The following is a 26,051-nucleotide window of genomic DNA, read 5'->3' as shown; positions in this document are numbered from 1 at the left end:
CAAAGAAGCTAAATTTTATCCATGGATACACGAACCATTTATGTAAATACGTCAAAGAAACTAAATTTTATCCGTAGACCACTTATATCAATAAAACAAATATTTGTTTAGCAATTCACAATTTCATTCCAACAATACTATTTCATTATAATGTGTCGATACATTTTCTAATCATTGTCCTTCTATTCCATCACACCACTTTCTAATGGTGTAATACACATTCTTAATGCTAATATGATTTTATGGCGTTTGGTTCACTGAGATCATTTGGAATTAGAAAAACTGGAATCCAATTATACCACTTTCTTGTGTATATGGTTCTAAGTATTCAAAAGAAATTGAATTCCTAAATTAGTTCAACTTTCATTTCGTTTAGGGAAAATAAAATCGAACCAAAAGATAGAACCAAAAGATGAGAGAATTAAATCTCTTTCAAATAGGTTGTTGAAGATTATCATATTACCTTTTTTATTATTAACATTACATACGAAACCCCCATCACCACCACCACCTTGTCTCCATCACCACCCAACCCCTCCGTCGCCACCACCACTGTCACCAACCATTACTGCTACAATCACCTATCTCGCCACTGCCACCACCCATCATCTCCTCCACCTCCGCCACCACCCACCATTACTTCCACCAATGCTGCCACCACCACAACCACCATAACTACCACAACTGACAACACTACCTTTGCTTTTGGGGAAAAACGAAATAGGGTTATTGGAAATCTGGATCACAAACAGGAATCGTGTTAACACTTTCCTTGTTTGATATTTCGACCCTATATGCCATGGGTATCACGAAATCCAAACTTGGGATAATCTCCCTTACTAATAAACAAAACCGATCATCCACCTGTCATTCAAAAATCGATTTCCTCCAAATGTAAATTCCCAATTATACCCATCCTTTGTATTACGTATCACGTATCATGAGAATCGGATTCATAATCTTAATTTAAATTGGAATTTTACAATCTGAATATGGCAATATGGCAATTTCAATGTGCAAATCCGAATATAGATGGAAATCGAATGCAGTATTCAATCAATTTTGTTATATGGCCGATTAAATTCATCTTTTTATGGTATAAAGATCAATCGTATCAATTTTCATTATTATTTCGATTTCTTCTTATTATGTTCAATATATAATATAAACATAGGACTAACAATTATTCTTTACTGCATTGTCTTCCACGAATCAATAATCATTCTTCAATCGGCCATAACAATCATTCTGTAAGTTTCTTATTTTTATCCAATTCTCAGTTTTTTGTTTATTCTGAAGTTGATATTCTTGAATGAATCTTCGTTATATGGTCGATTAAGGACATTAAAGGCAGTAATTCTGTAAGTTTCTTATTATCGATTATTGTTCTGATTGTGTATATGTATGCCGATGATTGTTATGGCCGATTGCTGTGTTAATTGTTCTGATTGTGTATATTTACGCTCTGTTTATTGTTTTTTCTGAACTTCATATGCTTGAATCAATTTTCATTATATGCTCGGTTAAGTACATTAAACACAGTAATCTGAATATGACAGCATTCATTAAGCACAGTATTAAGCACAGTAAACTGAATATGGACATTCAACAGGGACTTTATGGTCGTTTTGATATGCTTGAATCACTGTTTTTTGTATGAATATGCTTCAATCTGAATATGACAGCATTTATTTATTTTTTTGTATGAATATGAATGTGTTTTGTGAATATGCTTGAATCTGAATATGACAGCATTAAGTAAGAATTTATAATTAAGTACAATGGACAAAAATGCCCTCTCCAATTAACTTTATGTTATTGATTTATTAAGATTAAGATTAAGATTTATTAAGATTAAGATAAGATTAAGATATTAACATTCAGATTAAGAATTTATGTTCCTGCTATCTGAATCAGTTTCTCAAATTTAAACATTTGTTATGCGACTATATATTTATATCAACACTTTTATTAACAATATATATGCAATAAAATTTGAAAAAAATACATATAAAGGCATTGTAGTTTTATTTTTCATGTTATAATTAAGTCCAATGGACGAAAATGCCCTTGCCAATTATATAGGAGTATATAGTTTGTTTTACCATGTTTCTGAAAGAAACTGGGTTTACCCCTTCTTTGTTACAATTCTTTGTTTCACTTTTAATTACCGGTTTTACCCCTACTTTGTTTCACTTATCATTATTATTTTTAAGTATGAATGTTGTATAGGGGTATATAGTTTATGTTACCATGTTTCATTCGGATTCTGTTGGCATGTTTCTTTTAGATTTTGTTTTCTTTGTATGAATGTTTCAATATAACCATATTGTATTATTCAATTTGTTCATATATTATTAGTACTCCATACACATAATTCTAATTATTTTGTGTACTTTTTTTTATAGTGACAATGGCAGAAAGAAAGATCACTTTGATTAAAGACTTGGACAATATGAACGATGATTACACACTAAAAGTGTCTATCATCCGCCTGTGGAAATCGCTTTCAGATGGTAACCCCACTATTGTCAGATCAATTGAGATGATACTCATGGATGAAATGGTAAAATCTACTATTCTAATACCATTATTCAAAACCATTTTTTTTATTTGATCATTCCAATAATATTATTCAAACTCGATCATTGAAGATGTTATCTTCAATTGTGAACAATTTATATTTATTAAAGATTCCCTTTTTAACATTATATAATATTCTTACCCTATGTGAATAGTGTACAAAAATCCGAGCAAGTGTGTATCCAAGAGATTTTCAAAGGTTTGAGTCCAAACTGAAAGAAGATCAAGCTGTTTACATCCGATCCCCCACTATCGCTCCTAACAAATACACTTTTAAAATAAGTGATGTAACCTCCAAGTTAAATTTCCATCGAAGAACAACTGTTAATGAGTGTCTACACTTTCAATCCAAAACAACATATGGATTTTCTTTTGTTTCTTATGAAACAATTATCTCTGCAACAGCTACCTCTAATGAATCAATTGGTAATTTCCCTCCTTATTGATTGTATATTATATTTAATTCTTTAATTCTTTAATTTCACATCATTTTGACATTTTGTATTATCATTTTATAGATATTATTGGTGAAGTTGTTTCATTAGGAAAGCTTGATTCCCGTGATGTCACCAAATCTCTACATAGGCTGCCTTTACAAATCAGAAACTTAGAGTAACGAAAGCTTTTTTTATATTATATCTTATATCTTATATATTACATTCATTACTTTACAACTTGCATGTACAATTTTAGTATTATATATTCATTTAACCATTATTTTTTTTGCAGAGGTTTGCAGGTTAACGTTACATTGTTTGGAGATATTGCATACCAGCTAATTTCTTATCTTGAAGCTCATAAACAAGTTGCTCGTGTGATTGTCCTTTTGCAATTTGCAAGAATTAATGTCTATAACGGTATATTTTTTATACAAATCAACCTTATTTTAGTCTTTTATATTACTCATTCTATTGACTATTTTATTTTGTTTCATCAGCAACACCTTCTGTTAACAGTTATTATGAACAAACACGGATGTTCATAAATGCTAATCTTCCCGAAATTGTTACCTTCACAGATAGGTAACAAAACATTTTTTAAAATTCATCGTTTTTTTGTTTCTATTTAATGATTTAATAATTTTATTTTTAAACTCCTAAATTAAAAACAGCTTGGTTGGATTACGAGGACTTCAAAACCCTTCTGCTTCTTTGACTGTTGAAAGCTCTAAATCATATTCGGAATCTGATGACTTCTTGAATAATTACAAAGTTAAAAATGTTGTCGATTTGATAGAACCACAAGAGGTATGTGAATATTTTATCTGTATTGATGTATTGATGTTATATTGTTTTCTATTTAACACATAATAAAATTATAATTTTTTTAGGTCGGCCAATATATCATTGTCGGGACCATTTATGGTATTCGCCAAGATATTGATTGGTATTATGATGCGTGTACAAACTGTGGAAAGAAAGTTGAAACAGAAGATGTGTTCAGCGGTCCAGATAGTGGTGATGCAAGTGTCGTTTTAAAATGCAATGGTCATAATTGTAAAAATAAGAAGATCTCTTCCGTTCCAAGGTTTTTTTACATTTAAGAAAATATCAACTTAACAACTTAACTAAATTATGAACCATTAAACATATTTAATGTTTATTTATGTGGGAAATTTTTTATAGGTATAAAATACCTATTCGTGTGCAAGATGATTCTGGAACAATCACTCTAACTCTCTTTGATAGAGATGCTTATAGACTTGTCAAAAAACGCGCACGTGATCTTTTAGATCAAATCAAACAGGTATAACATAATTATAATTTTTGTTTTCTTAATTGTTGTTATTTGTTCTATTTTCTTAATATTAATGTGCTTTTAAACATAAATATATTATATAACACATTTATTCCAGGCTGGGGATAATCCAAGATTATATCCGTATGACCTCAAATGTCTGGAGCATAAAAAGATGGCTTTTAAGATCGATGTTAACAGTTTTAACGTATCCAATAACTACAATCGGTTTGGGATACTTGGCTATACGGTTGATAGTAACGTTATCGATGCTTTGGAAAAAAAGTTAGCTGTCGAGGTATTTATATATTATTCTTATTTATTTTTTTAATATTATATTTTATGATCCATATATTTCTTTAATGATCCATATTTTTCTTTAATGATCTTCACTAATAAATTGTAAATATATATTGATTGAGAAATATGTCCCACAAATTATATAAATATTTAAATTTCTTTATCAGGCAGGTAGTCCTGCAAATAATGATGATACAGAAATCGCATCTCATGAAGTATCCCACGAAACGAAGTCATTAAAGGTTATATTATAAATTTACATTATTTAATTTTATATAATCTATTTTAAAAATTAATTTTTGTTAATATTTTATTACTAAACCTATTTATAACATTTTGCTGTAAGGATGCGATATCGCAAACAGGTGATAATTTGACCCCAACAATGGCTGGCAAATTTGAAGCTACAAGTCCGTTCAAGTATAATTCCCCAACAATAGTAAAAAAACGAAATGTTGGAGATACCATTGATGTTGATGATTATGATAATGTGAATTCGTCCACCAAGGTCCCTCGATTGAATTCCAAAGTTGATGGCAACACAGGTCTATTAATACCAAAGCTTGAAAAGTAATTTCAGATTGTCCTTTTTTAATCAACAATGTTCTTGAATATGGGTTTTTTTTTGGATTCTCTTTCACAGTATTGCTCTTTCTGGTGTCCAGTGTTCAAACATTGATACTTCTTGCTTTATTTTTGTTGGTATTCTACATTTTAATACGATTATGATTTTATGGTTATCATTATAATTAGACTAATCTTCTTTTAACAAATGTGTGGCATATATGTTTGTGTATTTATGTGTAAAAGAAGCAACCAACATAAATCTAAAATCTGTGTTGAAGAGCATCTTCATGTATCACATTCAGCAGTATCTCATTCACTATAAAAAACTATTTTTTGGGTTATGGTTGTAATTAGATCAATTTTCTTTTCAGTTATGTGTGTCTATTGATACTTTAACTGAAGGAAACCATTATGTTTTTACAGATTTTTTTACCAACATATTTGCAATAAAATTTTAAACAATTACAAAAATATAACATTCTACTTTTCATTTTCGTGTTATAATATTCCAGTATACTTTATTTATAAAAAACTAGGTTACAAAAATATAACATTCTACTTTTCATTTTCGTGTTATAATATTCCAGTATACTTTATTACAAATCTAGACTAGATGTTTGTCTTCCCGTCTGTCATTTCTTCCTTCATAACACCAGCTAAACCTACAACAAAACATGGAAAAATAGAATTTACCAATATACCCCCAGCTAGATATAACCAACAATTCTCTGCATTTAACATTACCTTTACTAATTATTCTAAAACTTCTGCAAACTAAAGTGATTGCCTCATCAGCGGAGTATAGCCATCTCCAGGTTTTAATCTGGAACCATAATTCAGTGTAAGAATGAACATTATTGTTCATTATTCCAAACTAATATAAACAATTAACACCAAACATATAATGCAAATCTTATTTCACAAACAAAATACCTTTAAAAAAATAACCTGATCGGCAACGAACATCTCTGAAAATGCTCTTCAACATGGACATATTGGTAATGTGTTAATTTGTAATTTATTAAAACTAAATTTGTAATCAACCTGTCAAATGAGATTTCTTAATCTTAATATTGAACACGCAACAGGAAGAAACAATGCATCAGATGTCAATTTTGCCCTTTGTCAATTCTTTTGATCACCTCTAAAATTTAAATCATTTAAATTCCATTAAAATTCTTTATTGATTGTTATAATATTCAACACGCAACAGCAACAAACAATGCATGACATATTAATTAATCATTCTCCAGGTTCAAAGGGTAGAACGGTAATTAGAACAACCTGTTAAAAAAAATGCTCATTCTTTGATACTGACATATTAGTATTTTCACAGCAATGGTATATATTTTGTGACTTTCTGTGTTCTTCCCTTACAAAGAGTATAATGGTACCAGATCATTGATACTGAACAGAATCATTCACGACTTACTCATATGTTCCTGTTTCTTAAGCACTACAAACTACATAATAATCCACATAACAACATTTATATATGCTAAGGACGAAAATGCCCTCGCCATGGGATTCCTTGTGATGTAATAAATTAAGCCCAAAAGAACATATATCTGTCAGATCAATAAAGCACATACCACTAATATGTAATCCCATCAACGTATGCAAACTCTTGGTTTTTTTATACAGGTATTATAATTCTAAATTACTTCAAATAAATCCGAATAATAAAAATGAAATTTGAAAAGGAAATTTGAAAATGAATATTGAAATTTGAAAGTACACCAGGTCGTATTCGGAAACAGTGTTGCAAAAGGTATAATGAAAGAATTACATCTTGAATGTATTTTTCCTGACTTTCTTTACAAAAATTGTTTAAATTTGTAATGTTTCAGGTGGCATAATCATTTGAATCCAGATATAAAAAAAGAATGCTTGGACCCTGCAAGAGGAATTAGCCCTCATGGCAAATTACAAGTCATATGTATGTATTTATGTATGTATGTATGTATGAGTGATAGTACCTGTATGGGGAACATGAGATCTAGCAATAATGCACCAAGGACTGAACCAACACCAAGTTGTAGGTAGAGAATAACCAAAGCAACAATGAAACGAAAACCTGCAGACCATAAAGTGTGAAGTGATTGGGTTGCTTGCTGCTGGAAAAGAATTAGAAAGAAAATTAGAAAGATGATAAAAATATATAATATATGACTAAAATGGAGGAAAATAGTAATAAAACAGGTTGCAAAAGAGTATAATGGTACCAGATCATTGATATTGAACAGGATCATTCACAACTTACTCATATGTTCCTGTTTCTTAAACACTACAAACTACAAAATAATCCACATAACAACATTTATATATGCTAAGGACGAAAATGCCCTCGCCATGGGATTCCTTGTGATGTAATAAATTAAGCCCAAAAGAACATATATTTGTCAGATCAATAAAGAACATATCACTAATATGTAATTCCATCAACGTATGCAAACTCTTGGTTTTTTTTATACATGTATTATAAATTATAAATTATAAATTATAATTCTAAATCACTTCAAATAAATCAGAATAATAAAAATGAAATTTGAGAAGGAAATTTGAAAACGAATATTGAAATTTGAAAGTACACCAACTGCAAAAGTTTGACTTGTGTGCTAACAAAAATTCACGTTCTTGGCATATATAAAATCACATTTTTACCTCTGATTGGTTTCACGTACTATTACAATCTTTGATTAATAATCGAAATATATGGCATTATTAAAATATGGTAAGGTAATTTCAATGTGCAATTCCAATTATGGATGGAAATCGAATGTACTTTTGAATCAATTTTAGTTATATGCCCGATTAACTACATCTTTTTATGGTATCAATATCAATCGTATCAATTACATTTAAGTTTCATTCTTGGGTCGATTGGATTTTATTATGTTCAATATATAATTGAAACATACGAATAAGATTCATAATTTACTGCATCGTGTTCCAGCAATCAACCATCATCGACACTTCAACAATCAAGCATCATCGACACATTGTGTTCCTGCAATCAAGAATCATTCTTCAATCGTCCATAGCAATCATTCTGTAAGTTTGTTATTTTTATCCGATTCCCTGTTTTTTGTTTTTCCTGAACTTGATATGAATCAATTTTCGTTATATGCTCTATTAACGACATTGACGACAGAAATTCTGTAACTCAATCATTGAAGATGTTATCTTCAATTGTGAACAAAAATGCCCTCGCCAATTAACTTTATAATTAAGTAACAATTTATAATTAACTTGAATGGACAAAAATGCCCTCGCCAAGTAACTTTCTTATTATCAATTGCGGTTCTGATTGTGTATATTTATGCCTATGACTATGATTCTTCATTGCTTTGTTAATTGCAAAAATACAATCATAACAATAATAAAAAACTTATGTTCTGTTCATCTATCGGTCCTCTTTCCCAATATTTTGTTATCTATATACAAATATCATTACATCCTACTATGTGACAAAATTGCCCCTGTCCATCCATATACAACTTGAAAGACTTAGCTTATGAAAGTCTGCTGCAAGGAAGGTATAGGTCATATAACTTTGAATTGGAATTAGAGATTTCATTCCATGGTTGCCAAAAGGATAAAATTCAATTAAAAAATTCTTTTTATTGATGAAATTACCAAAATTCCCTTCCAAATACATTTTTCTAACAAATTTATATGTTTTAAGTATCTTTGTCATCGAATTTCAAAGAGGTATAGAAGGAACAGTACAAAAGAAAACATTTGCCAATAAAAAACTCAGAAAAAAAACCTCCAATGGAGTCCAATTATCTGTTTTTTGTTTTTTCTGATCCTGATATGCTTGAATCACTGATGCTGTCATTCTTTGTTTTATCTTTTTATATGCCTACTACTCCAGCACATATTGGTAATTTTCACATCAGGGGTATATAGTTTCTTTTAATATGTTTGGACTTGATATGCTTGATATATCATAATCTGTAACTATGGAATTCGAAGTCATTCATCAAAATCATCCTCCCTAATAGTATCTTTTCCAACTATGCTTATCTTTATATAACATAATAAACATTACTTGCAATAGTTACAAAGTAAAATAACAGAATGAAAGAAAAATGTAATCCAACAATACAGTACAAAAAAATTTATATGTGCAACAAAATTCGAAAACATTACATATAAAGGCATTGTACTTTTGTTTTTCATGTCATACGTAACTTGAATCGACACCCTTTTTTTTTTTTTTAATTTCACAATAAATTTTAATATATAATGTTTTTGTATAAAGTTATATATTTTGTTCCATTTCAGATAGCAACTACTAACATGGACTCCTTTAAGATTAATAAGAAGATAAAATTAAATAATTTCTATCTGGATAATACAAAAAAATTACATTCGTACACTACATCAGTCGGTCAAATTCCAACGTCTACAAATGTTACTAACCCTGGTGATAACGGTACGTTCATTATATATTTTACAACTTTCTTTATCAATGTTTTTAATCTAAATTATAACTATTTCATGTGTGTATATTTCATTATGCAGATTCAAATAGGAACATCTATCATGTTCAGGCTACAGAAAAAAGAAGAATAAGAAAATTATACTTGGACAATAAAAAAAAAGGTTCGACCAAATGAATCCATACAACTACATCAACATCACATCTTTTTAAAATAAATGAAAATGATAATTTACTTAATTTGTTATACACTTTTCTTGTTTATTGTTTATTTAAATTTAAATTTAAATATCTAAATTGAAAATTCTAACATGCTCATTTTTTGTATCATGTTTTTTTGTATATTAATATTCATAGAATATTTTCTGGAGTTACATTATTATTTAAAATTTATCCATTTATTGTCACAATTTTTTTTTTTTTGCAGCCAAATTCAAAGAAGTTGTGCATCGAAATAAAAACCGATCGGCATCTACATCAACTGCCAATGTTTCAAAAAAATCAAATTTCCAAACTTCTCCTTCAGATCTAAATGTTACAACTCCGTTATCTAACATTTCAAATGGTAACTCATTTATATTATCATTTTATTTTATAATATATATTATTATTGTATCACATTTAATAATGTATACCTTCAATCTTCTTTTACCAGTCATGAATATTTCCGATAACAATTTTCAATCACGTTTACCAAACATCAGATTCAATTCAAACGGTAACATACTTGATTGCTTATACACTTTTTTTTCTCTTTTTTAAATTTGTAAAATATAAATTCTGTCATCCATATTTTTTTATATTATCTATTTATCATTAATAGTATTCATATACTATTTAAAAATTTACAACATTATTTAATATTTATCCATTTCTAATAAGATTTTATTTCCAATCAAATTAAAAGGAGTTGTCGAGAGAAATAAATTTGGATCCACATCTACATCAAGCGCAAATATGTCAAAACAAACAATGTTACGTACTCCTCCTTCACATTTAAATGTTAGAAGTCCGTTATCTAACAGTTCCAAAGGTAACTCATTTATTTTTCCATATATTTTTTTTAATATATGTTGTTATTGTATCATATTTGATAATCTAAATTTCAATCTTCTTTTCTCAGTCATCGATATTTCCAATAACAGTTTTCAGACACCGTTACCAAACATGAAATTGGATTCAAACGGTAACGTACTTGATTGCTTTTATACCTTTTAACTTTTTTTCTTAAATATATGTAATAAAATTTATTACATCATAGTCTTTTTATATCATCTCTTTATCAATATTCATATTTATATAATATTAAAATAATTATTAAACAATATTGCATTTCTGATAATCATTTTTTCGTATATTAATTTAAAGGAGTTGTACATCGAAATAAAAGCACATATCGATCAAAAACAAGTGCAGATACATCAAAACAAGCAATGTTACAACCTCCTCCATCACATTTAAATGTTAGAATTCCGTTATCTAACATTTCCAACGGTAACTCATTTATTTTACCATTTCATTTTGTAATATATATTATTATTGTATCATATTTAACAATGTATACTTTCAATTTTTTTCCGCAGCCATGGATATTTCCAATAATAGTTGTCAATCGCCGTTAACAAATATTAGACAATTCTCTGTATTTTCAAATGGCGACACATCCAACAAATCATCTATAATAACATCAAAATCGTCTTCAGTCCTGTTAACTAATCCAAATAATAAAGCAAAGAAAAAAAGGGCAAATTTAACTCCTATTCCAATATTTGGTTTGAGATCCGATCAAGACAAAATCGATGGTCAAAATGATCAAAACATATACAACGGTATATCAAAAGGTAATTTACATACAAATATAATATTTACATTTGTTCATTCAATGTTTTTCACTTATATAAACTTACAAACTTAACATATTTATGTCAACCTTAATTGACAGATTATTTGGATCATGGTGATCAGATTGTTGTATGACAAACATGTTTTGCAAAATTATGGAAAGATGAATCTATCAAATGTAAAAAAAATGAGAATCAAAATTATTCTTTATGTTGTGGTTATGGCAAAGTTGAACTACCAGCTTTAAAGAATGCACCTTCAACCTATGCCCATCTTTTTACATCGGGAGATTCTAAAAGCAAACACTTCATGAAGAACATCCGTTCTTACAATTCTATGTTTTCTTTTACGTCAATGGGTGGAAAGATTGATTCCTCAATCAATAGAGGAAATGTTCCATACATTTTTAGACTTAGCGGTCAAAATTATCATAGTATCGGAAGCCTTTTACCGGAACGGGGGTTAAAACCAAAATTCTCTCAGTTGTACATATACGATACTGATAATGAGATCGCGAATAGACGGACATGTTTTGGGTACACTTTTCACAATTATCACATTAATAGATATCTTATTCATCAACATTATCTTATTTATTTATCTTTTGTTTATATGTTCATGTTACTTGCAGTGGAGAGAATCAACGATCTACGTCAAATTCTTCTATCCTTGATAACGATATTATACAAGATTTGAAGTTGATGTTGGATTCAAATAATGTCTTGGTTCAGTCTTATAGAATGGTTAGGGATTGTTTTCATCAAAACCCTCATGTTGATATCAAGTTGAGACTTATTGGAAGAAGGGACCATGATGGAAGGATATACAACCTACCATCTGCTTCTGAGGTTGCCGCTTTAATTGTTGGAGATATTGGTGATTCAATTGATAATAGAGATATTGTTGTTCAAACTTCATCAGGTTCTCTACGGCGTATTAGTGAATTACATCCATCATACCTTCCTCTTCAGTATCCACTATTGTTTCCATATGGTGATGATGGTTACAGGGTTGACATACCACATCGAGGTGTTACACCAATAAGCAACAGCAAGAGGCCCAATTGTACAATGAGAGAGTTTTTTTCTTATAGAATACAAGACAGGGATCAATATTTTTCACTAATTCTTAATTCAAAAAGGTTGTTCCAACAATTTTTGGTTGATGCTTATACTATGATTGAAAGTGAGAGATTACATTTCATAAGGAGCAAACAACAAATTCTTAGATGTGAGTCTTATGAAAAGTTACGTACTCAACAGAACCTAGGGAATAAAGATATATCCAACGTTGGACAACGTGTAATCTTACCTTCTTCATTCACTGGTGGTGCACGTTATATGATGCAAAACTACCTTGATGCCATGTCCTTATGTAAATGGTTTGGATATCCTGATTTCTTCATAACCTTTACATGTAATCCAAAATGGCCTGAAGTTAAAAGGTTTCTTCAAAACACTTCACTAAATCCTGAAGATAGACCTGATATCTTATGTAGGCTATTCAAAATAAAGCTCGATTCTTTGATTAAAGACATACGGGAGAATAAAATTTTCGGCATTGTTCAAGGAGGTATTAAACTTGTATTTCTTTCTAATAGTTTTGTTATAATGATTATTTACTTTTTTAATTTTTTGGGTTATTTTCAAATATATTTCATCCAGTACAAAGATTATCTTATTTATAAAATTAATTTGCAGTGGTCTATACGATTGAATTTCAAAAAAGAGGTTTGCCACATTGTCATATTTGTCTGTTTATGCATGCTGACTCCAAGCGGCCTACTGTTGAATATATAGATCCGATTATTTCTGCTGAGATTCCAAATACCAATGAAGATCCAGAATTGTATTCACTTGTAAGTGAATTCATGATACATGGTCCTTGTGGAGCTGAAAATATGAATTGTCCATGCATGGTTGACAAACAATGTTCGAAAAATTTTCCAAAGCAATTCTGTGATCATTCTTCGGTTGATGTCAACGGTTATCCCTTATATATGAGAAGAAACAATGGATATTTTGTCGAAAAATCAGGTGTCAAGTTAGACAACAGAAATGTTGTTCCATATAACAAATATCTGTTGAAAAGATATCAGGCACACATTAATGTTGAATGGTGCAATCAAGGATCTTCCATAAAGTATCTGTTTAAATATATAAACAAAGGTCCAGATAGAGCTACAATTGCTGTTGACATCAACGCTGATTCTAATCACGAAAAGGTTGTCGATGAAATAAAAGATTATTATGATTGTAGATATATATCTGCATGTGAAGCATCATGGCGAATATTTAAATACGATGTTCATTACCGATATCCTTCTATGATGCGACTACCTTTTCATCTTCCTGATCAACAACAACTCATATATGCCGCAGACGATGATATTGACGATGTTCTTGAACAACCTTCAGTTGCTGCTTCTATGTTCACATCTTGGATGGAATGTAATAAAATTAATAAAGATGCACGAAAACTTACATATGTTGAATTTCCTACAAAGTTTGTTTGGAAACCTGATGATAAGTTGTGGAAGCCAAGGAAAATTGGACGTTCAATAGGAAGGATTCACTCTGTTTCACCTAAACTTGGCGAAGTGTACTTCTTACGGATTCTTTTAAATAAAGTGAAAGGTCCAAAATCATTTGAAGAAATTCGCACGGTAAACGGTGAAGAATTTCCTACTTTTCGAGATGCATGCTATGCTTTGGGCCTCTTAGATGATGACAAAGAATATGTTGATGCAATTAAGGAAGCGAGTCATTCAGGAACTGGTTTTTATCTTCGTTTCTTGTTTGCTACAATGTTAATGTCTAACAGTTTGGGTAGACCAGAGTTTGTTTGGGAAAATACATGGCAACACTTGTCAGATGGTATTCTTTACAACCAACAACGTAGATTAAAGTCTCCAGGTATTATAATTTCCTATCATTATATGTAAAAACGGATTTTATATATTTTAAAGTAGGTGTGATACCCGTGTAATACACGGGGTTTTTAAAAAAATAATATAAAGTGGTTAATATTATATTCTATTTGATATATTGTTCATTTTTTACAGGTTTATCACTCAACGAGGATCAACTCAAAAACCTGACTTTGTTCGAGATCGAACAGATTTTACTTCGTAACAACACGAGTCTTAAAAATTATAAACAAATGCCTTACCCTGATTCCGACACAGTTTCTTCTTCAACAAATCGACTTATCATGGAGGAGCTGGAGTATGACACAACGCTTTTAAAGAAAGAGTTTGATAGTATGTTTCATGCATTAACAAACGAGCAACACAATATTTTTCTTGATATCATGACTACAGTCAATGATAATAAAGGAGGTGTGTTTTTTGTTTATGGATATGGTGGAACAGGCAAAACCTTTCTTTGGAAGACGTTATCTGCAGCAATTAGATGTAATGGTGATATAGTTTTAAATGTTGCTTCAAGTGGTATTGCATCTTTATTATTGCCTGGAGGTAGGACAGCACACTCTCGGTTTATAATTCCGTTGAATCTTACCGAGTATTCTGTTTGTAAGATACCGCCTGATAGTGAACTCGGCAGATTAGTAAGAAAAAGTTCATTGATTATTTGGGATGAAGCACCTATGGTCCACAAACATGCATTTGAAGCTTTAGATCGAGCTCTGAGAGATGTATGTAAGTTTGATAAGTCTACCAACTCACATATTCCATTTGGAGGGAAAGCAATTGTTTTTGGAGGAGACTTCAGACAGATTCTACCTGTTGTTCAAGGAGGTAGCAGACAAAATATCGTTAATGCTTCTTTAAGCTCTTCATATATATGGCAACAATGCAAAGTCCATAGATTAACAAAAAACATGAGACTAACCGTTGGAAAGGATCCATCTGATATTCGAAAAATACAAAATTTTGCAAAATGGCTTTTGGACATAGGAGAAGGAAAAGTTGGTGGTTTGAACGATGGTGAAGCGATTATTGATGTTCCGGATGATATTCTAATTAGTGATCCACATGATCCTATAGGTTCATTAATTGAGTTTGTATATCCTTCAATCTTGGAAAACTTCAACGGTACGAGTTATTTTCAAGAAAGAGCTATACTAGCTCCAAAAAATGAAGTTGTCCAACAAATCAATGATCGTTTGTTAGCATTGTTTCCCGGAGACGAAGTAGAATATTTAAGGTCAGATACTCTTTGCCAATCAGAGTTTGTTCATGATCAGTTTGATCCCAATTTATACTCCCCGGATATTTTAAATGGTCTTAAGGTATCAGGTTTGCCAAATCACAAGTTAATTCTAAAAGTCGGTGTTCCAGTTATGTTACTAAGAAACATTGATCAGAAAAATGGATTATGTAACGACACTAGACTACAAGTGAAATCTCTTGGCAAACGTGTTATTGAGGCAATTATAATATCTGGAACTAATATCGGAAAGCAAACATTTATTCCAAGAATGTCTTTAAGTCCATCTGAAAAAAAAATTCCTTTCAAATTTCAAAGAAGACAATTCCCATTGGCTGTATGTTTTGCAATGACAATTAATAAAAGTCAGGGGCAATCGTTATCAAAGGTTGGTCTGTATCTCAAGGATCCTGTTTTTTCACATGGACAACTGTATGTTGCCTTATCTAGAGTTCAGAGTAGAGAAGGACTGAAATTGTTAATTTTAGATAAGGATGGTAGACTTACAAACAAAACTTCAAATGTTGTGTATAAGGAAGTTTTTAGAAATTTATAAATGCTTCTAACCCATTAAATTCTAAAAATTATGTTTTTTTCTGTTTTTTTGTAACATTTTTTTAAATAATTTATTCTTTATATAGCATTGTAATCCATAATATTCAGTTTGTTTTGATATTTCATTTTCAGACTTTAATAGACGCCACATGGTGTTTTTTGATTCCTCCCTCATTACAAAAAAATATTCATTTGCCATCACACTTCATAAATCATTCACATATTCAAAGATGTATTTTAGTTATCTTCATATTTAACTTTCGATGGATTGATTGCGTTTCTATTTAACATATATTTAAATTTATATACTTTTTTACAAAATTATATTAATTTTAATTTTAAATAATCATTACAAATAATGCTAAACAAACTTAATTCTTATTAATAATATAAATATGTTTTCCAATTTTTGACCCGTGGTTTCCACGGGTTGTAACCTAGTTCCTAATGCAACAATTCTGATTTAAGGCACAAAATCAGAACAATTAAAGAAGATGAAGTGAAAGAACGTTCTGCGTTTTCGTATATTTTTCAAATAGCCGTTTATCACCGATTTATCTAATCAACGGATAAGTCACAACAGTTGCCATCTTTTAAGAATTACAAATTAGACCTTGTAATATCAATGACAAATTAGACCTTGTAATGTCTTAATAATATTTAGTAAATACAACTTTGCACTCCCGTACCTCCTAACTTGTATTATAACTAAAACATTATTCTTGAAACATTTGTTAAGTCCATTACACTAAAATATATTTGGTGATAAAATCACCAACAATCCTCCCTTATTTTAGTGTAACCTTGAATTAACAAACTTAAAAACAAAAGAAACGAAACTAATGCACAAATGAAAATATCGATATGATTGAATTTACATGTTAGTATATTACACATTTTAAACATTTGAGAAATCAAGGTATCTCAAAGATTGAACCCATCAACTCTTTTGAATATCTGAAGATAATATACACCTTAGTTTTACAATCATCTCAACAAAATAACTTGACACTAATTATAAAGTCATGTGTTCCAATCCATTCTTGATCGTATAAAAGCCAAGTCCGAAGCTCTTTGAAGTGCGGCTACACTTCACGATCATATAGGTGATTCTTTTATTCATGTACCTGTATACATTTTATCAAAAGAATCATTAAGAAATCAAATTCATCCTGGTCTCTATAGGTTCAAACACACGTACCTTGGGATAGTTATAATGTGTGTTCCAATTCATATAAATAAGCTTTCCTCATTGAATTCAACCTCTAACATTGTATTAGAGGGGAATTGGGTGTCTCATTCATATGAATTTACAAGGACTTTAAGCCCATCCCTATATCAGACTTATGCACTAAGTCCTCGCGCCAAACTCTTAGTGAGATGGTCCGCCAAATTTTATTGTGATTTTACAAACTCAATCAAAATCACACCATCCATGATTAGATTTCTAATCATCCCAAGTCTAACATCAATGTGTCTTGATTTACCATTATAAACATGACTATAAGCTTTACTCAAAGTAGAAACACTATCACAGCGAATAGATAATGGTGAAATCGGTTTCCTCCATAACGGAATCTCATAAATCAAATTCTTTAACCATTCTGCTTCCTTACTTACAGTAGCCAATGCAATAAATTCAGATTCCATTGTAGAACTTGTTATACAAGATTGCTTCTTAGATGCCCATGAGATAGTAGCTCCACCAAGCAAGAATACCCAACCAGTTGTAGAAGAATGATCTTCTCTATTGGATATCCAACTTGCATCAGAATATCCTTCCAAAACCGAAGGAAATCTTGAATAACACAAACAATAATCCTAGGTTCCTTTCAAATACTTGAAAACACGATGAACCGCTTGCCAATGTTGAGTACTAGGATTATGAGTAAATCTACTCAATCTTCCCATTGCGAAAGCTATATCGAGACGAGTGCTAGTCATAGCATACATCAAAGAACCAATAGCTTGCGAGTACTCAAGTTGAGAAATTGATCTGCCTCTACTAGGCATCAACTTCATGCTTGAATCCATAGGGGTGCTAACGGGTGTACAATCACTGTAATTGAACCCTTTGAGAATTTTCTCTATGTAATGTGACTGTGTAATAGCAAGTCCCTTGTTCACCTGTTTAATCCTTATTCCAAGGATTACATCCGCCTCCCCCATATGCTTCATGGAAAATTTTGAAGACAATAAATTCTTTGTTGCATTAATTTGATTTTGATCAGTGCCAAAAATTAACATATCATCTACATACAAGCAAATGATCACACCACATCTAGATGAATCAAAACGGATATAAACACATTTGTCAGATTGGTTTAAAGAAAAACCATTAGACAAAACAACTTCATCAAACTTCAAATGCCATTGTTTTGGAGCTTGTTTAAGTCCATACAATGATTTTACAAGGCTACACACTTTTGGCTCATTTCCAGGCAGAACAAAACCTTATGGTTGTTTCATATAAACTTCCTCGTCAAGATCACCATTCAAAAAAGCAGTTTTTACATCCATTTGATGAATAACTAGATTATGAATAGGTGCTAAAGCAAGCAACAATCTAATGGTAGAAATCCGTGCTACCGGTGTATACGTATCAAAATAATCGATACCGGCTTTTTATCTAAAACCTTGTATTACCAGACGAGCCTTGACTTTATCAATGGTTCCATCTACCTTCATTTTCTTCTTGAAAATCCATTTACATCCCAAAGGCTTAGAACCAGGAGGTAAATCAAATAACACCCAAACATTATTCTCCATAATGGATGGAATCTCTTCATCAACTGCTTCTTTCCAAAACGCAACATCTCGAGACTCCATAGCTTCCTTAAAAGTCTTTGGATCAGTCTCAGGATGAGAGGAATATTAGTACTGTTTCTTCACTTTATCCCTCGAACCTTCAACTAAAAATAGTTGAAAGTCATCGCCAAATTTTTTCGCGACTCGACCTCGTTTGCTTTTACGAAGTTTTTGTGTTTCTGGAATTGAAACAACTTCCTTACCATCTGATTTAGGCACCTCACTTGTGCTTGGAATCAGATCCTTTGGTCTTTGAATTGAAGAATACTGCAGCTCATCAAAGATCGCATCTCGCAACTCTATAATGGTATGAACGGAATATGCCTCATTAGGTTCTATAACATATATAAAACCTATAAGCTTTGGAATGTTCTGCATATCCAATAAATATGCAGTCAATTCCTCTTTCACCCAAATTGTTCTTTTTAGGTTTGGGTAATTTCACAACTGCTCGATATCCCCAAATTCGAAAATAATTTAAATTTGGTGCTTTCTTGTGCCAAAGTTCATAAGGAGTAACTTTGTTTCGTTTATTAGGAACCCGGTTTAGCACATAATTGGCTGTGAGCATAGCTTCACCCCAAAAGCCTTCACTTAAACCCGAAAAAGAAAGCATCGAGTTTACCATTTCTTTTAAAACTTGATTTTTTCGTTTAGCAACACCATTTTGTTGTGGATTGTAAGGAGATGTGGTTTCATGAATGATTCCAACTGATTGAAAGTATTCATAATCCATGTACTCTCCTCCCCTATCTGTCCTAAGACATTTTATAGAAATACCCAACTGTAATTCGACTTCGGTTTTATATACTTTAAACTTTTCCAAAGCTTCATTTTTTGAATGTAACAAGCATACATAACAAAACTGACTTGAATCATCAATAAAAGTAACAATGTACTCTTTATTTCCCAAGGAGGTGTAGCATGGAAATCACATAGATCATTATGAATCAATTCCAACACTTCTGATTTTCTATTAACATTTGGAAATGGTTGTTTCGTGATTGTAGTTAACATACAAGTTTTGCATTTTTCATAATTAATGTCAAAAGCTGGAATCAATCCGGATTTTGACATTTCAACCATTCTTTTAATATGAACATGTCCTAATCTATTATGCCATAACATAGAATTATCAAGATTAGATGCAGAAGTCATACAAGTAGATTTGACATGTGATGCAAAACAACTTATAACATTTAACTTAAAAACACGTTCACAATAATAACCAAATCCCACAAATATTCCACATTTAGACAACACATACTTGTTTGACTCGATCACTTGTTTATAACCCATACAATTCAACAAACCACTAGACACAAGGTTCTTTCGAACCTTTGGAACATACAATACATCAAACAAATTAATTGTTTTTCCAGAAGTAAACGTAATACTAACAACACCAGTTCCTAAAATTGGTTTTGATCCTTCATCCGCCATGTGTAAGACATAACCTTTATTTACTATGTTCAACTTCGTGACCCATCGTTCATCATTACACATGTGATGTGTAGAACAGGTATCAAGCCACCATGAATCTGTATCAGCCCCTATATAAAAGAAACTTCAGGAGTTAGAAGCATAACATTGAATACTGAACTTACAAGATCAATAGTTAATTGACCTTTGGTTACAGATTGATCATGAGACCCACTGCCACCACCAGCACCCTCTTTTCCACTACCACTAGCACCTTTATTTCCATGTTTCACCCGACAGTCACGTTTCATATGTCCTTTCAGATGGCATCTCCAACACACAAGTTCCTTGGAATCCTTGTATTTTTTGTTGGACCTTTTGTTGTTACCCTCATACTTACGTTTTTTACCCTTATCCTTGTGATTAGAATTGTCTTCTTTATCGCATTCAACCATATGAACTTGGGGTTGTCCAAAATCAGATTTGCCCTTTCCAGTTCCTTTGTCATTCTCTTGATCAGGAACTCCTTCTTCGATTTTCAAATGACTCCCAAGTTGAATCAAACTTATCTCTTCCTTTCTATGTTTCAGATGGTGTTTGAAATCTTTCCATGAGGGTAGAAGTTTGTTAATCATACTTGAAACAACAAAGGATTCGTCCATGGACATGTTGTGTTGTTTGAATTGACCATAAATTCGTAGGATTTCATTATATTATTGTTCCATTACAGATCTAGAATCAACCATTTTATAATTGTTGAAATCAGAAACAATGAAATTTTTACTTAAAGCATCTTCTGCAATATATTTTGCTTCAAGTGTGTTCCATAATTCACTTGCTGTTTCGATGTTTTGATGAGTGTCAAAGAGGGAATCACACATACCATTCAGAATGTCAACTTTCAAAGTGGTCAACCAGAAGTGCATCTTCTTTTGCCAACGTCTGAAATCTTGGCCCTGAAATTTCTCCGATTTTTCAAACGAAGTATTCATGTCTTTCAATGAATTGCCATCCATCTTTTCCAGAAAACGAAATTATCAAACAAGATTGTTGGGGAAGAACAAAATAGGGTTATTGGAAATCTAGATCACAAACAGGAATCGTGTTAACACTTTACTTGTTTGATATTTCGACCCTATATGCCTTGGGTATCACGAAATCCAAACTTGGGATAATTCTTGATGAAACAATTCTGATTTAAGGCACAAAATCAGAACAATTGAAGAAGATGAAGTGAAAGAATGTTCTGCGTTTTCGTATATGTTTCAAATAGTCGTTTATCACTGATTTATCCAATCAACGGATAAGTCACAACAGTTGCCATCTTTTAAGAATTACAAATTAGACCTTGTAATATCTTTTCAAGAATGATATTTAGTAAATACAAGTGTGCACCCCCGACTTGACACAGTGGATTAGGATCCAGTTCTAATAATATTTAGTAAATACAAGTGTGCACTCCCGCACCTCCTAACTTGTATTATCACTAAAACATTATTCATGAAACACTTGTTAAGTCCATTACACTAAAATATATTTGGTGATAAAATCACCAACATCTGCCACCACCCACCACCTCTATCGGCACCCACCACCACCACCATTTACTATTTATATAATATATCTTTAAAAATAAGTTATAAAACATAGTAAAGTTAAGCAAAAAAAACAAGAAAGACAATTCTATCATTTTACATCATTCTAATTGTTTTTTTGGCCAACCAAACGAATATATATATTTGAATTCAAGTTTTATTTCTTGTCAACCAAAGAGAATATTGGATAGGTTTATAATTCTTGACAAATTCCAATTCATTCAGAAATGTTCTACAAACCAAACGCCATCTAAGTTGAATTCATAAGTAATTTCCTATGACATATGTCTAACTCAATCGTAATTCATGTTTAATTTCCATTTATCTCGTGCCCTTCCCAATTCATGAACTTAATAACTAACTATAACTTTTAACTTATTATTAACCATGTATAACTTGTTTATATGCCCCTAATTAATCAATATCTACACTTTATTCTAGCATCTAAACCAATTATCCAAACTAAGGTTTATGTTAAAATTTCCAATTCATCATATTGAAAAAGTACATGTTTTATCCTTGATGTTCTATTCAAGAAAACATGTTTTAAATGCTTAATTGATCATTATCCATCATGACTTCTAACATGCAGGAATATATAAAAATTCCAGGGTTCATGTAGTTCTTCATTTTCATCCATTTAAGCTAAATAAATACACCGTGAAAGATAGCTTACCCTTAATTCAAGTATGAAGATCAAATATTGTTTCCTTCTTTTGAAATCATTTGGTTTGCAAAAATTTTGGGCTTAATATCACTTCCATTTTCACACCTTTTTGTTCTTTCTACTGTTTTCGGGTTGTTTTCTAAGCAAAATGAAAGCATTTCCTTTTAAAAACATGAAGTCAAAGAAGTCAGCATCTCACTTCGTTGCAATTACACAGTTGTGTAAGGGTTGTTTTTGTATCCACACGGTTTGCACAAGAAGGTCATCTTCGATTTTATCTGCTTTCGATCTTTCATTTAATTTATGCGCTTATAGATATTGGGAATGAGGGTGATGCTAGGCGGTCAAGTAACATGCATGGACAACCCATCTTTATGTCTAAAAAGACCAAACTACTATCCAAGACAACCCCCAATAATCACTTCCATTTATGTTTTGCAAGAATAAAAGCTCATGACTTTATCATTTTAAGTCCTTTTTTTGCATTACTTGTGATTTTACTACATTTCATACTAAGAATCAGTTAATTTAATGCTCTCCAAACATGAATTTAGCTATCTTTAAAGGATATTCAACAAGTCGTCTATCGACTTAATTTAAGCAATATATCATTCATGCATTTCTTTTCAAGATTTAACGTATACTTATATTATGTTTTTTCCTTACTACATACAACCATAATAATCAATTTCAAAAATAAAGAAATAACCACAAATTAGTATTTTTTGATTAAAATCAATTTCGAAAAACTTATATTTCTGAAAAGGTAGTTTGAAATTTCAAACTTTTTTTAGGTTGGAAAATCATATATAATTTGAAAATATCTAGTTCGAAAACTTCAAATTTGTTAATGATGTCCGAAGTTTTTCATGATTTTCAAATTTGTTCTTCCTAGTTTTTTATTAAGTTTTGAACTTGCTTACAATTCTCTAACTTGTTCCTGTGTTTCAAATTAGTTATCCGTATCAGATTTGTATGAAAATGATATAATATAGTATAGAGAAGAGAAAAATCAATCTTTCTTTCATTTAAAAATAAAAAAATGGCTAAAAGATGAATGTACTGCTAAAGAGCTTTGGAACAAATTAGATGAGTTTTTTCGAAACAATAAAATGTCTCATATGTTACAACTTCAGGACCAATTTCGGAATACCAAAAAGGGATCAAGCTCCATTACTGAATTTTGCCATACTCTTAAAATCTAGCCGATGATCTGAAGGATGTTGATTCACCAATCAATGAAATTAAGTTAGTTATGCAGACAATTATCGCCTTCTTATCACAACATAAAGGACTTCATCACCAACACCAAGCCTTTTCCCTCTTTCCTTGAGGCCAAAAACATGTTATTGCATGAATCTAGAGACACAGCTACTGATTTCACCATTGACTCTCAAATCTCTCAAAGTGCAGCTCTTTTTTCTTCAGCAAATTCTTTGGGTAAAACTAAAAATTGCTGGAACAAAAATCGAAATAACACACGAAGAAGCTCTGCTCAAAATAGTTCCATGGACTCACAACAACCTTTCGTAGGAATCCTGGGGATTGCTTCAACACAACAGTCGTTTGCTGCCTCCGGTCTCCCTCCTACGCATCCAGATCCTGCACATCAGCAGCCTCGGCTGAACTTGCTCACTTCTATGCATTCTCAGCAGCATCCTCATGCGCAACACTTTTATCCGATGACTCCCCCTTCGCAGCTTTCGCATCCGCAGCTCAGCCTTATGCAACCCTACCAACGGCCCTACTACGCAGCAGGCCTACTGCCAACGCTGTCTCACCTCAGACCATCACCTCAGCAACCGACTCAACAGACTTTCGGGCACCTTCCTCTACAACCTCAAACTGTTTTTGCTTCGCACTAACCTTACGGTAGTCCATATTTTGGTGGTCATGTTCAATCTACTCCTCAACAATTTACCGATCTAGCATCCATGTTTCAAGCTATGTTTGTCCAGCCACCTCCCGACAACAAACCTACATGGACTTCAGTGCCAGCTCACACATATCCTTCAACTCAAGTAACATTATTTCCCTTACACCATGTACTTCTAGCTCTATAATGGTTGGTAATGGTACTATAATTTCGGTTACTCACATTGGTCAAACTTTTTTCCCGCATTCTCACAACCAATTAGCTTTAAATAATGTGCTTATTTCCAATAAAATTGCTAAGAATCTTGTTTCTGTTCGCAAATTCACAGTTGACAATTATATCTCAGTTACATTTGACCCATTTGGTTTCACTGTGAAGGACGTTAAAACAGGTGTCTTCATTCAAAGATGTGATAGTGTCGGTGACCTTTATCCCGTAGTCTCTTCATCGTCTCGGTCTTTTACCGCCACCGTTTGTGATGCTGTTTCTCTCCCTACCTGGCATCGACATCTTGGACATCCTAATTCCTTAATCTTGGATTTTTTACATTCTCGCAAGTTTATTTCTAGTTCCGCTAATAAACTCCACAACTGTCATGCTCTTCATCTTCGGAAGCATTGTCTCTACCTTTTCTATCCTCTAAAACTAAAATTTCTCATATGTTTGAATTAGTTCATTCCGACTTATGGACATCTCCTATTTCTAGTATGAGTGGTTTTAAGTACAATATTCTTTTTTTGGATGATTTTACTCATTTTTTATAGGTGTTTCCTCTTCGTGCTAAATCTGATGTGTTTATTGTATTTTTTTTTTCAAAATTTCATGCATATGTTAAAACTCAATTCAAATCTAACATTAAATTGTTTCAATGTGATAATGATCGTGCATTTAATAACCAAACTCTTCTTTTTTTCGAATCTAAAGGCATAAAAATCAGATTTTCATGTCCCTATACGTCTCAACAAAATGGGAAGGCTGAACACGTTATTCGAACAATAAATAATATCATTCACACCTTCTTATTCCAAGCTTCTCTTCCACCCACGTTCTAGGTTGAAGCTCTTCTTACTGCTGTCCACACTCTCAATCTCTTTCCTACCACCAGTCTTGAACTCCAAACTCCTTTTGAGCTTCTTTCTGGCACTTTCTCGTCATATGACCATCTTCGTGTTTTTAGTTGTCTTTTCTATCCCAATGTCTCCTCTATAGCTCAGCATAAAATAGCACCCAACTCTTCCGCCCGTATTTATCTTGGTCCTTCGTCTGACCATCCCGGTTACTGGTCTCTTGATCTCATAACCCAATGTGTCGTTATCTCTCGTCATGTCATCTTTGATGAGGACCATATTCCCTTTACTGACATCCATGAAACGCCATTTGCCTCTGACTATGACACCCTCGGTACTGATGATAGCCCTCCTGTTGGGTTTTTGTATACTACAACATCCTATGGTGTACATACAAATCTAATGTTTTG

At 31.7% G+C, this 26,051-nt stretch overlaps 2 protein-coding genes across 2 annotated transcripts; both read left to right on the top strand.

The window, feature by feature from the left end:
* Nucleotides 1-310: 310 nt before the first annotated feature.
* Nucleotides 311-5,354, top strand: LOC111893059 (uncharacterized). The gene is made up of 12 exons (XM_052764102.1): nucleotides 311-1,096; nucleotides 2,421-2,566; nucleotides 2,739-3,009; nucleotides 3,102-3,195; nucleotides 3,313-3,440; nucleotides 3,521-3,605; nucleotides 3,695-3,830; nucleotides 3,914-4,110; nucleotides 4,209-4,329; nucleotides 4,439-4,618; nucleotides 4,788-4,862; nucleotides 4,967-5,354. The coding sequence occupies exons 1-12, from the start codon at nucleotides 1,033-1,035 to the stop codon at nucleotides 5,192-5,194; spliced, it is 1,725 nt and encodes a 574-aa protein (XP_052620062.1). The 5' UTR covers nucleotides 311-1,032; the 3' UTR covers nucleotides 5,195-5,354.
* Nucleotides 5,355-11,833: 6,479 nt separating this feature from the next.
* On the top strand, nucleotides 11,834-16,207 carry LOC111892927 (uncharacterized). Its single transcript, XM_023889004.3, has 4 exons — nucleotides 11,834-12,015; nucleotides 12,111-13,051; nucleotides 13,180-14,394; nucleotides 14,544-16,207. The coding sequence occupies exons 1-4, from the start codon at nucleotides 11,834-11,836 to the stop codon at nucleotides 16,205-16,207; spliced, it is 4,002 nt and encodes a 1,333-aa protein (XP_023744772.3).
* Nucleotides 16,208-26,051: the final 9,844 nt, after the last annotated feature.

Source organism: Lactuca sativa, chromosome 5, assembly GCF_002870075.4.
Source record: "Lactuca sativa cultivar Salinas chromosome 5, Lsat_Salinas_v11, whole genome shotgun sequence".
NCBI classification, from domain to species: Eukaryota; Viridiplantae; Streptophyta; class Magnoliopsida; order Asterales; family Asteraceae; genus Lactuca; species Lactuca sativa.
Note: the sequence above shows the minus strand (reverse complement) of the source record. Positions and strands in the feature narration are given on the sequence as shown.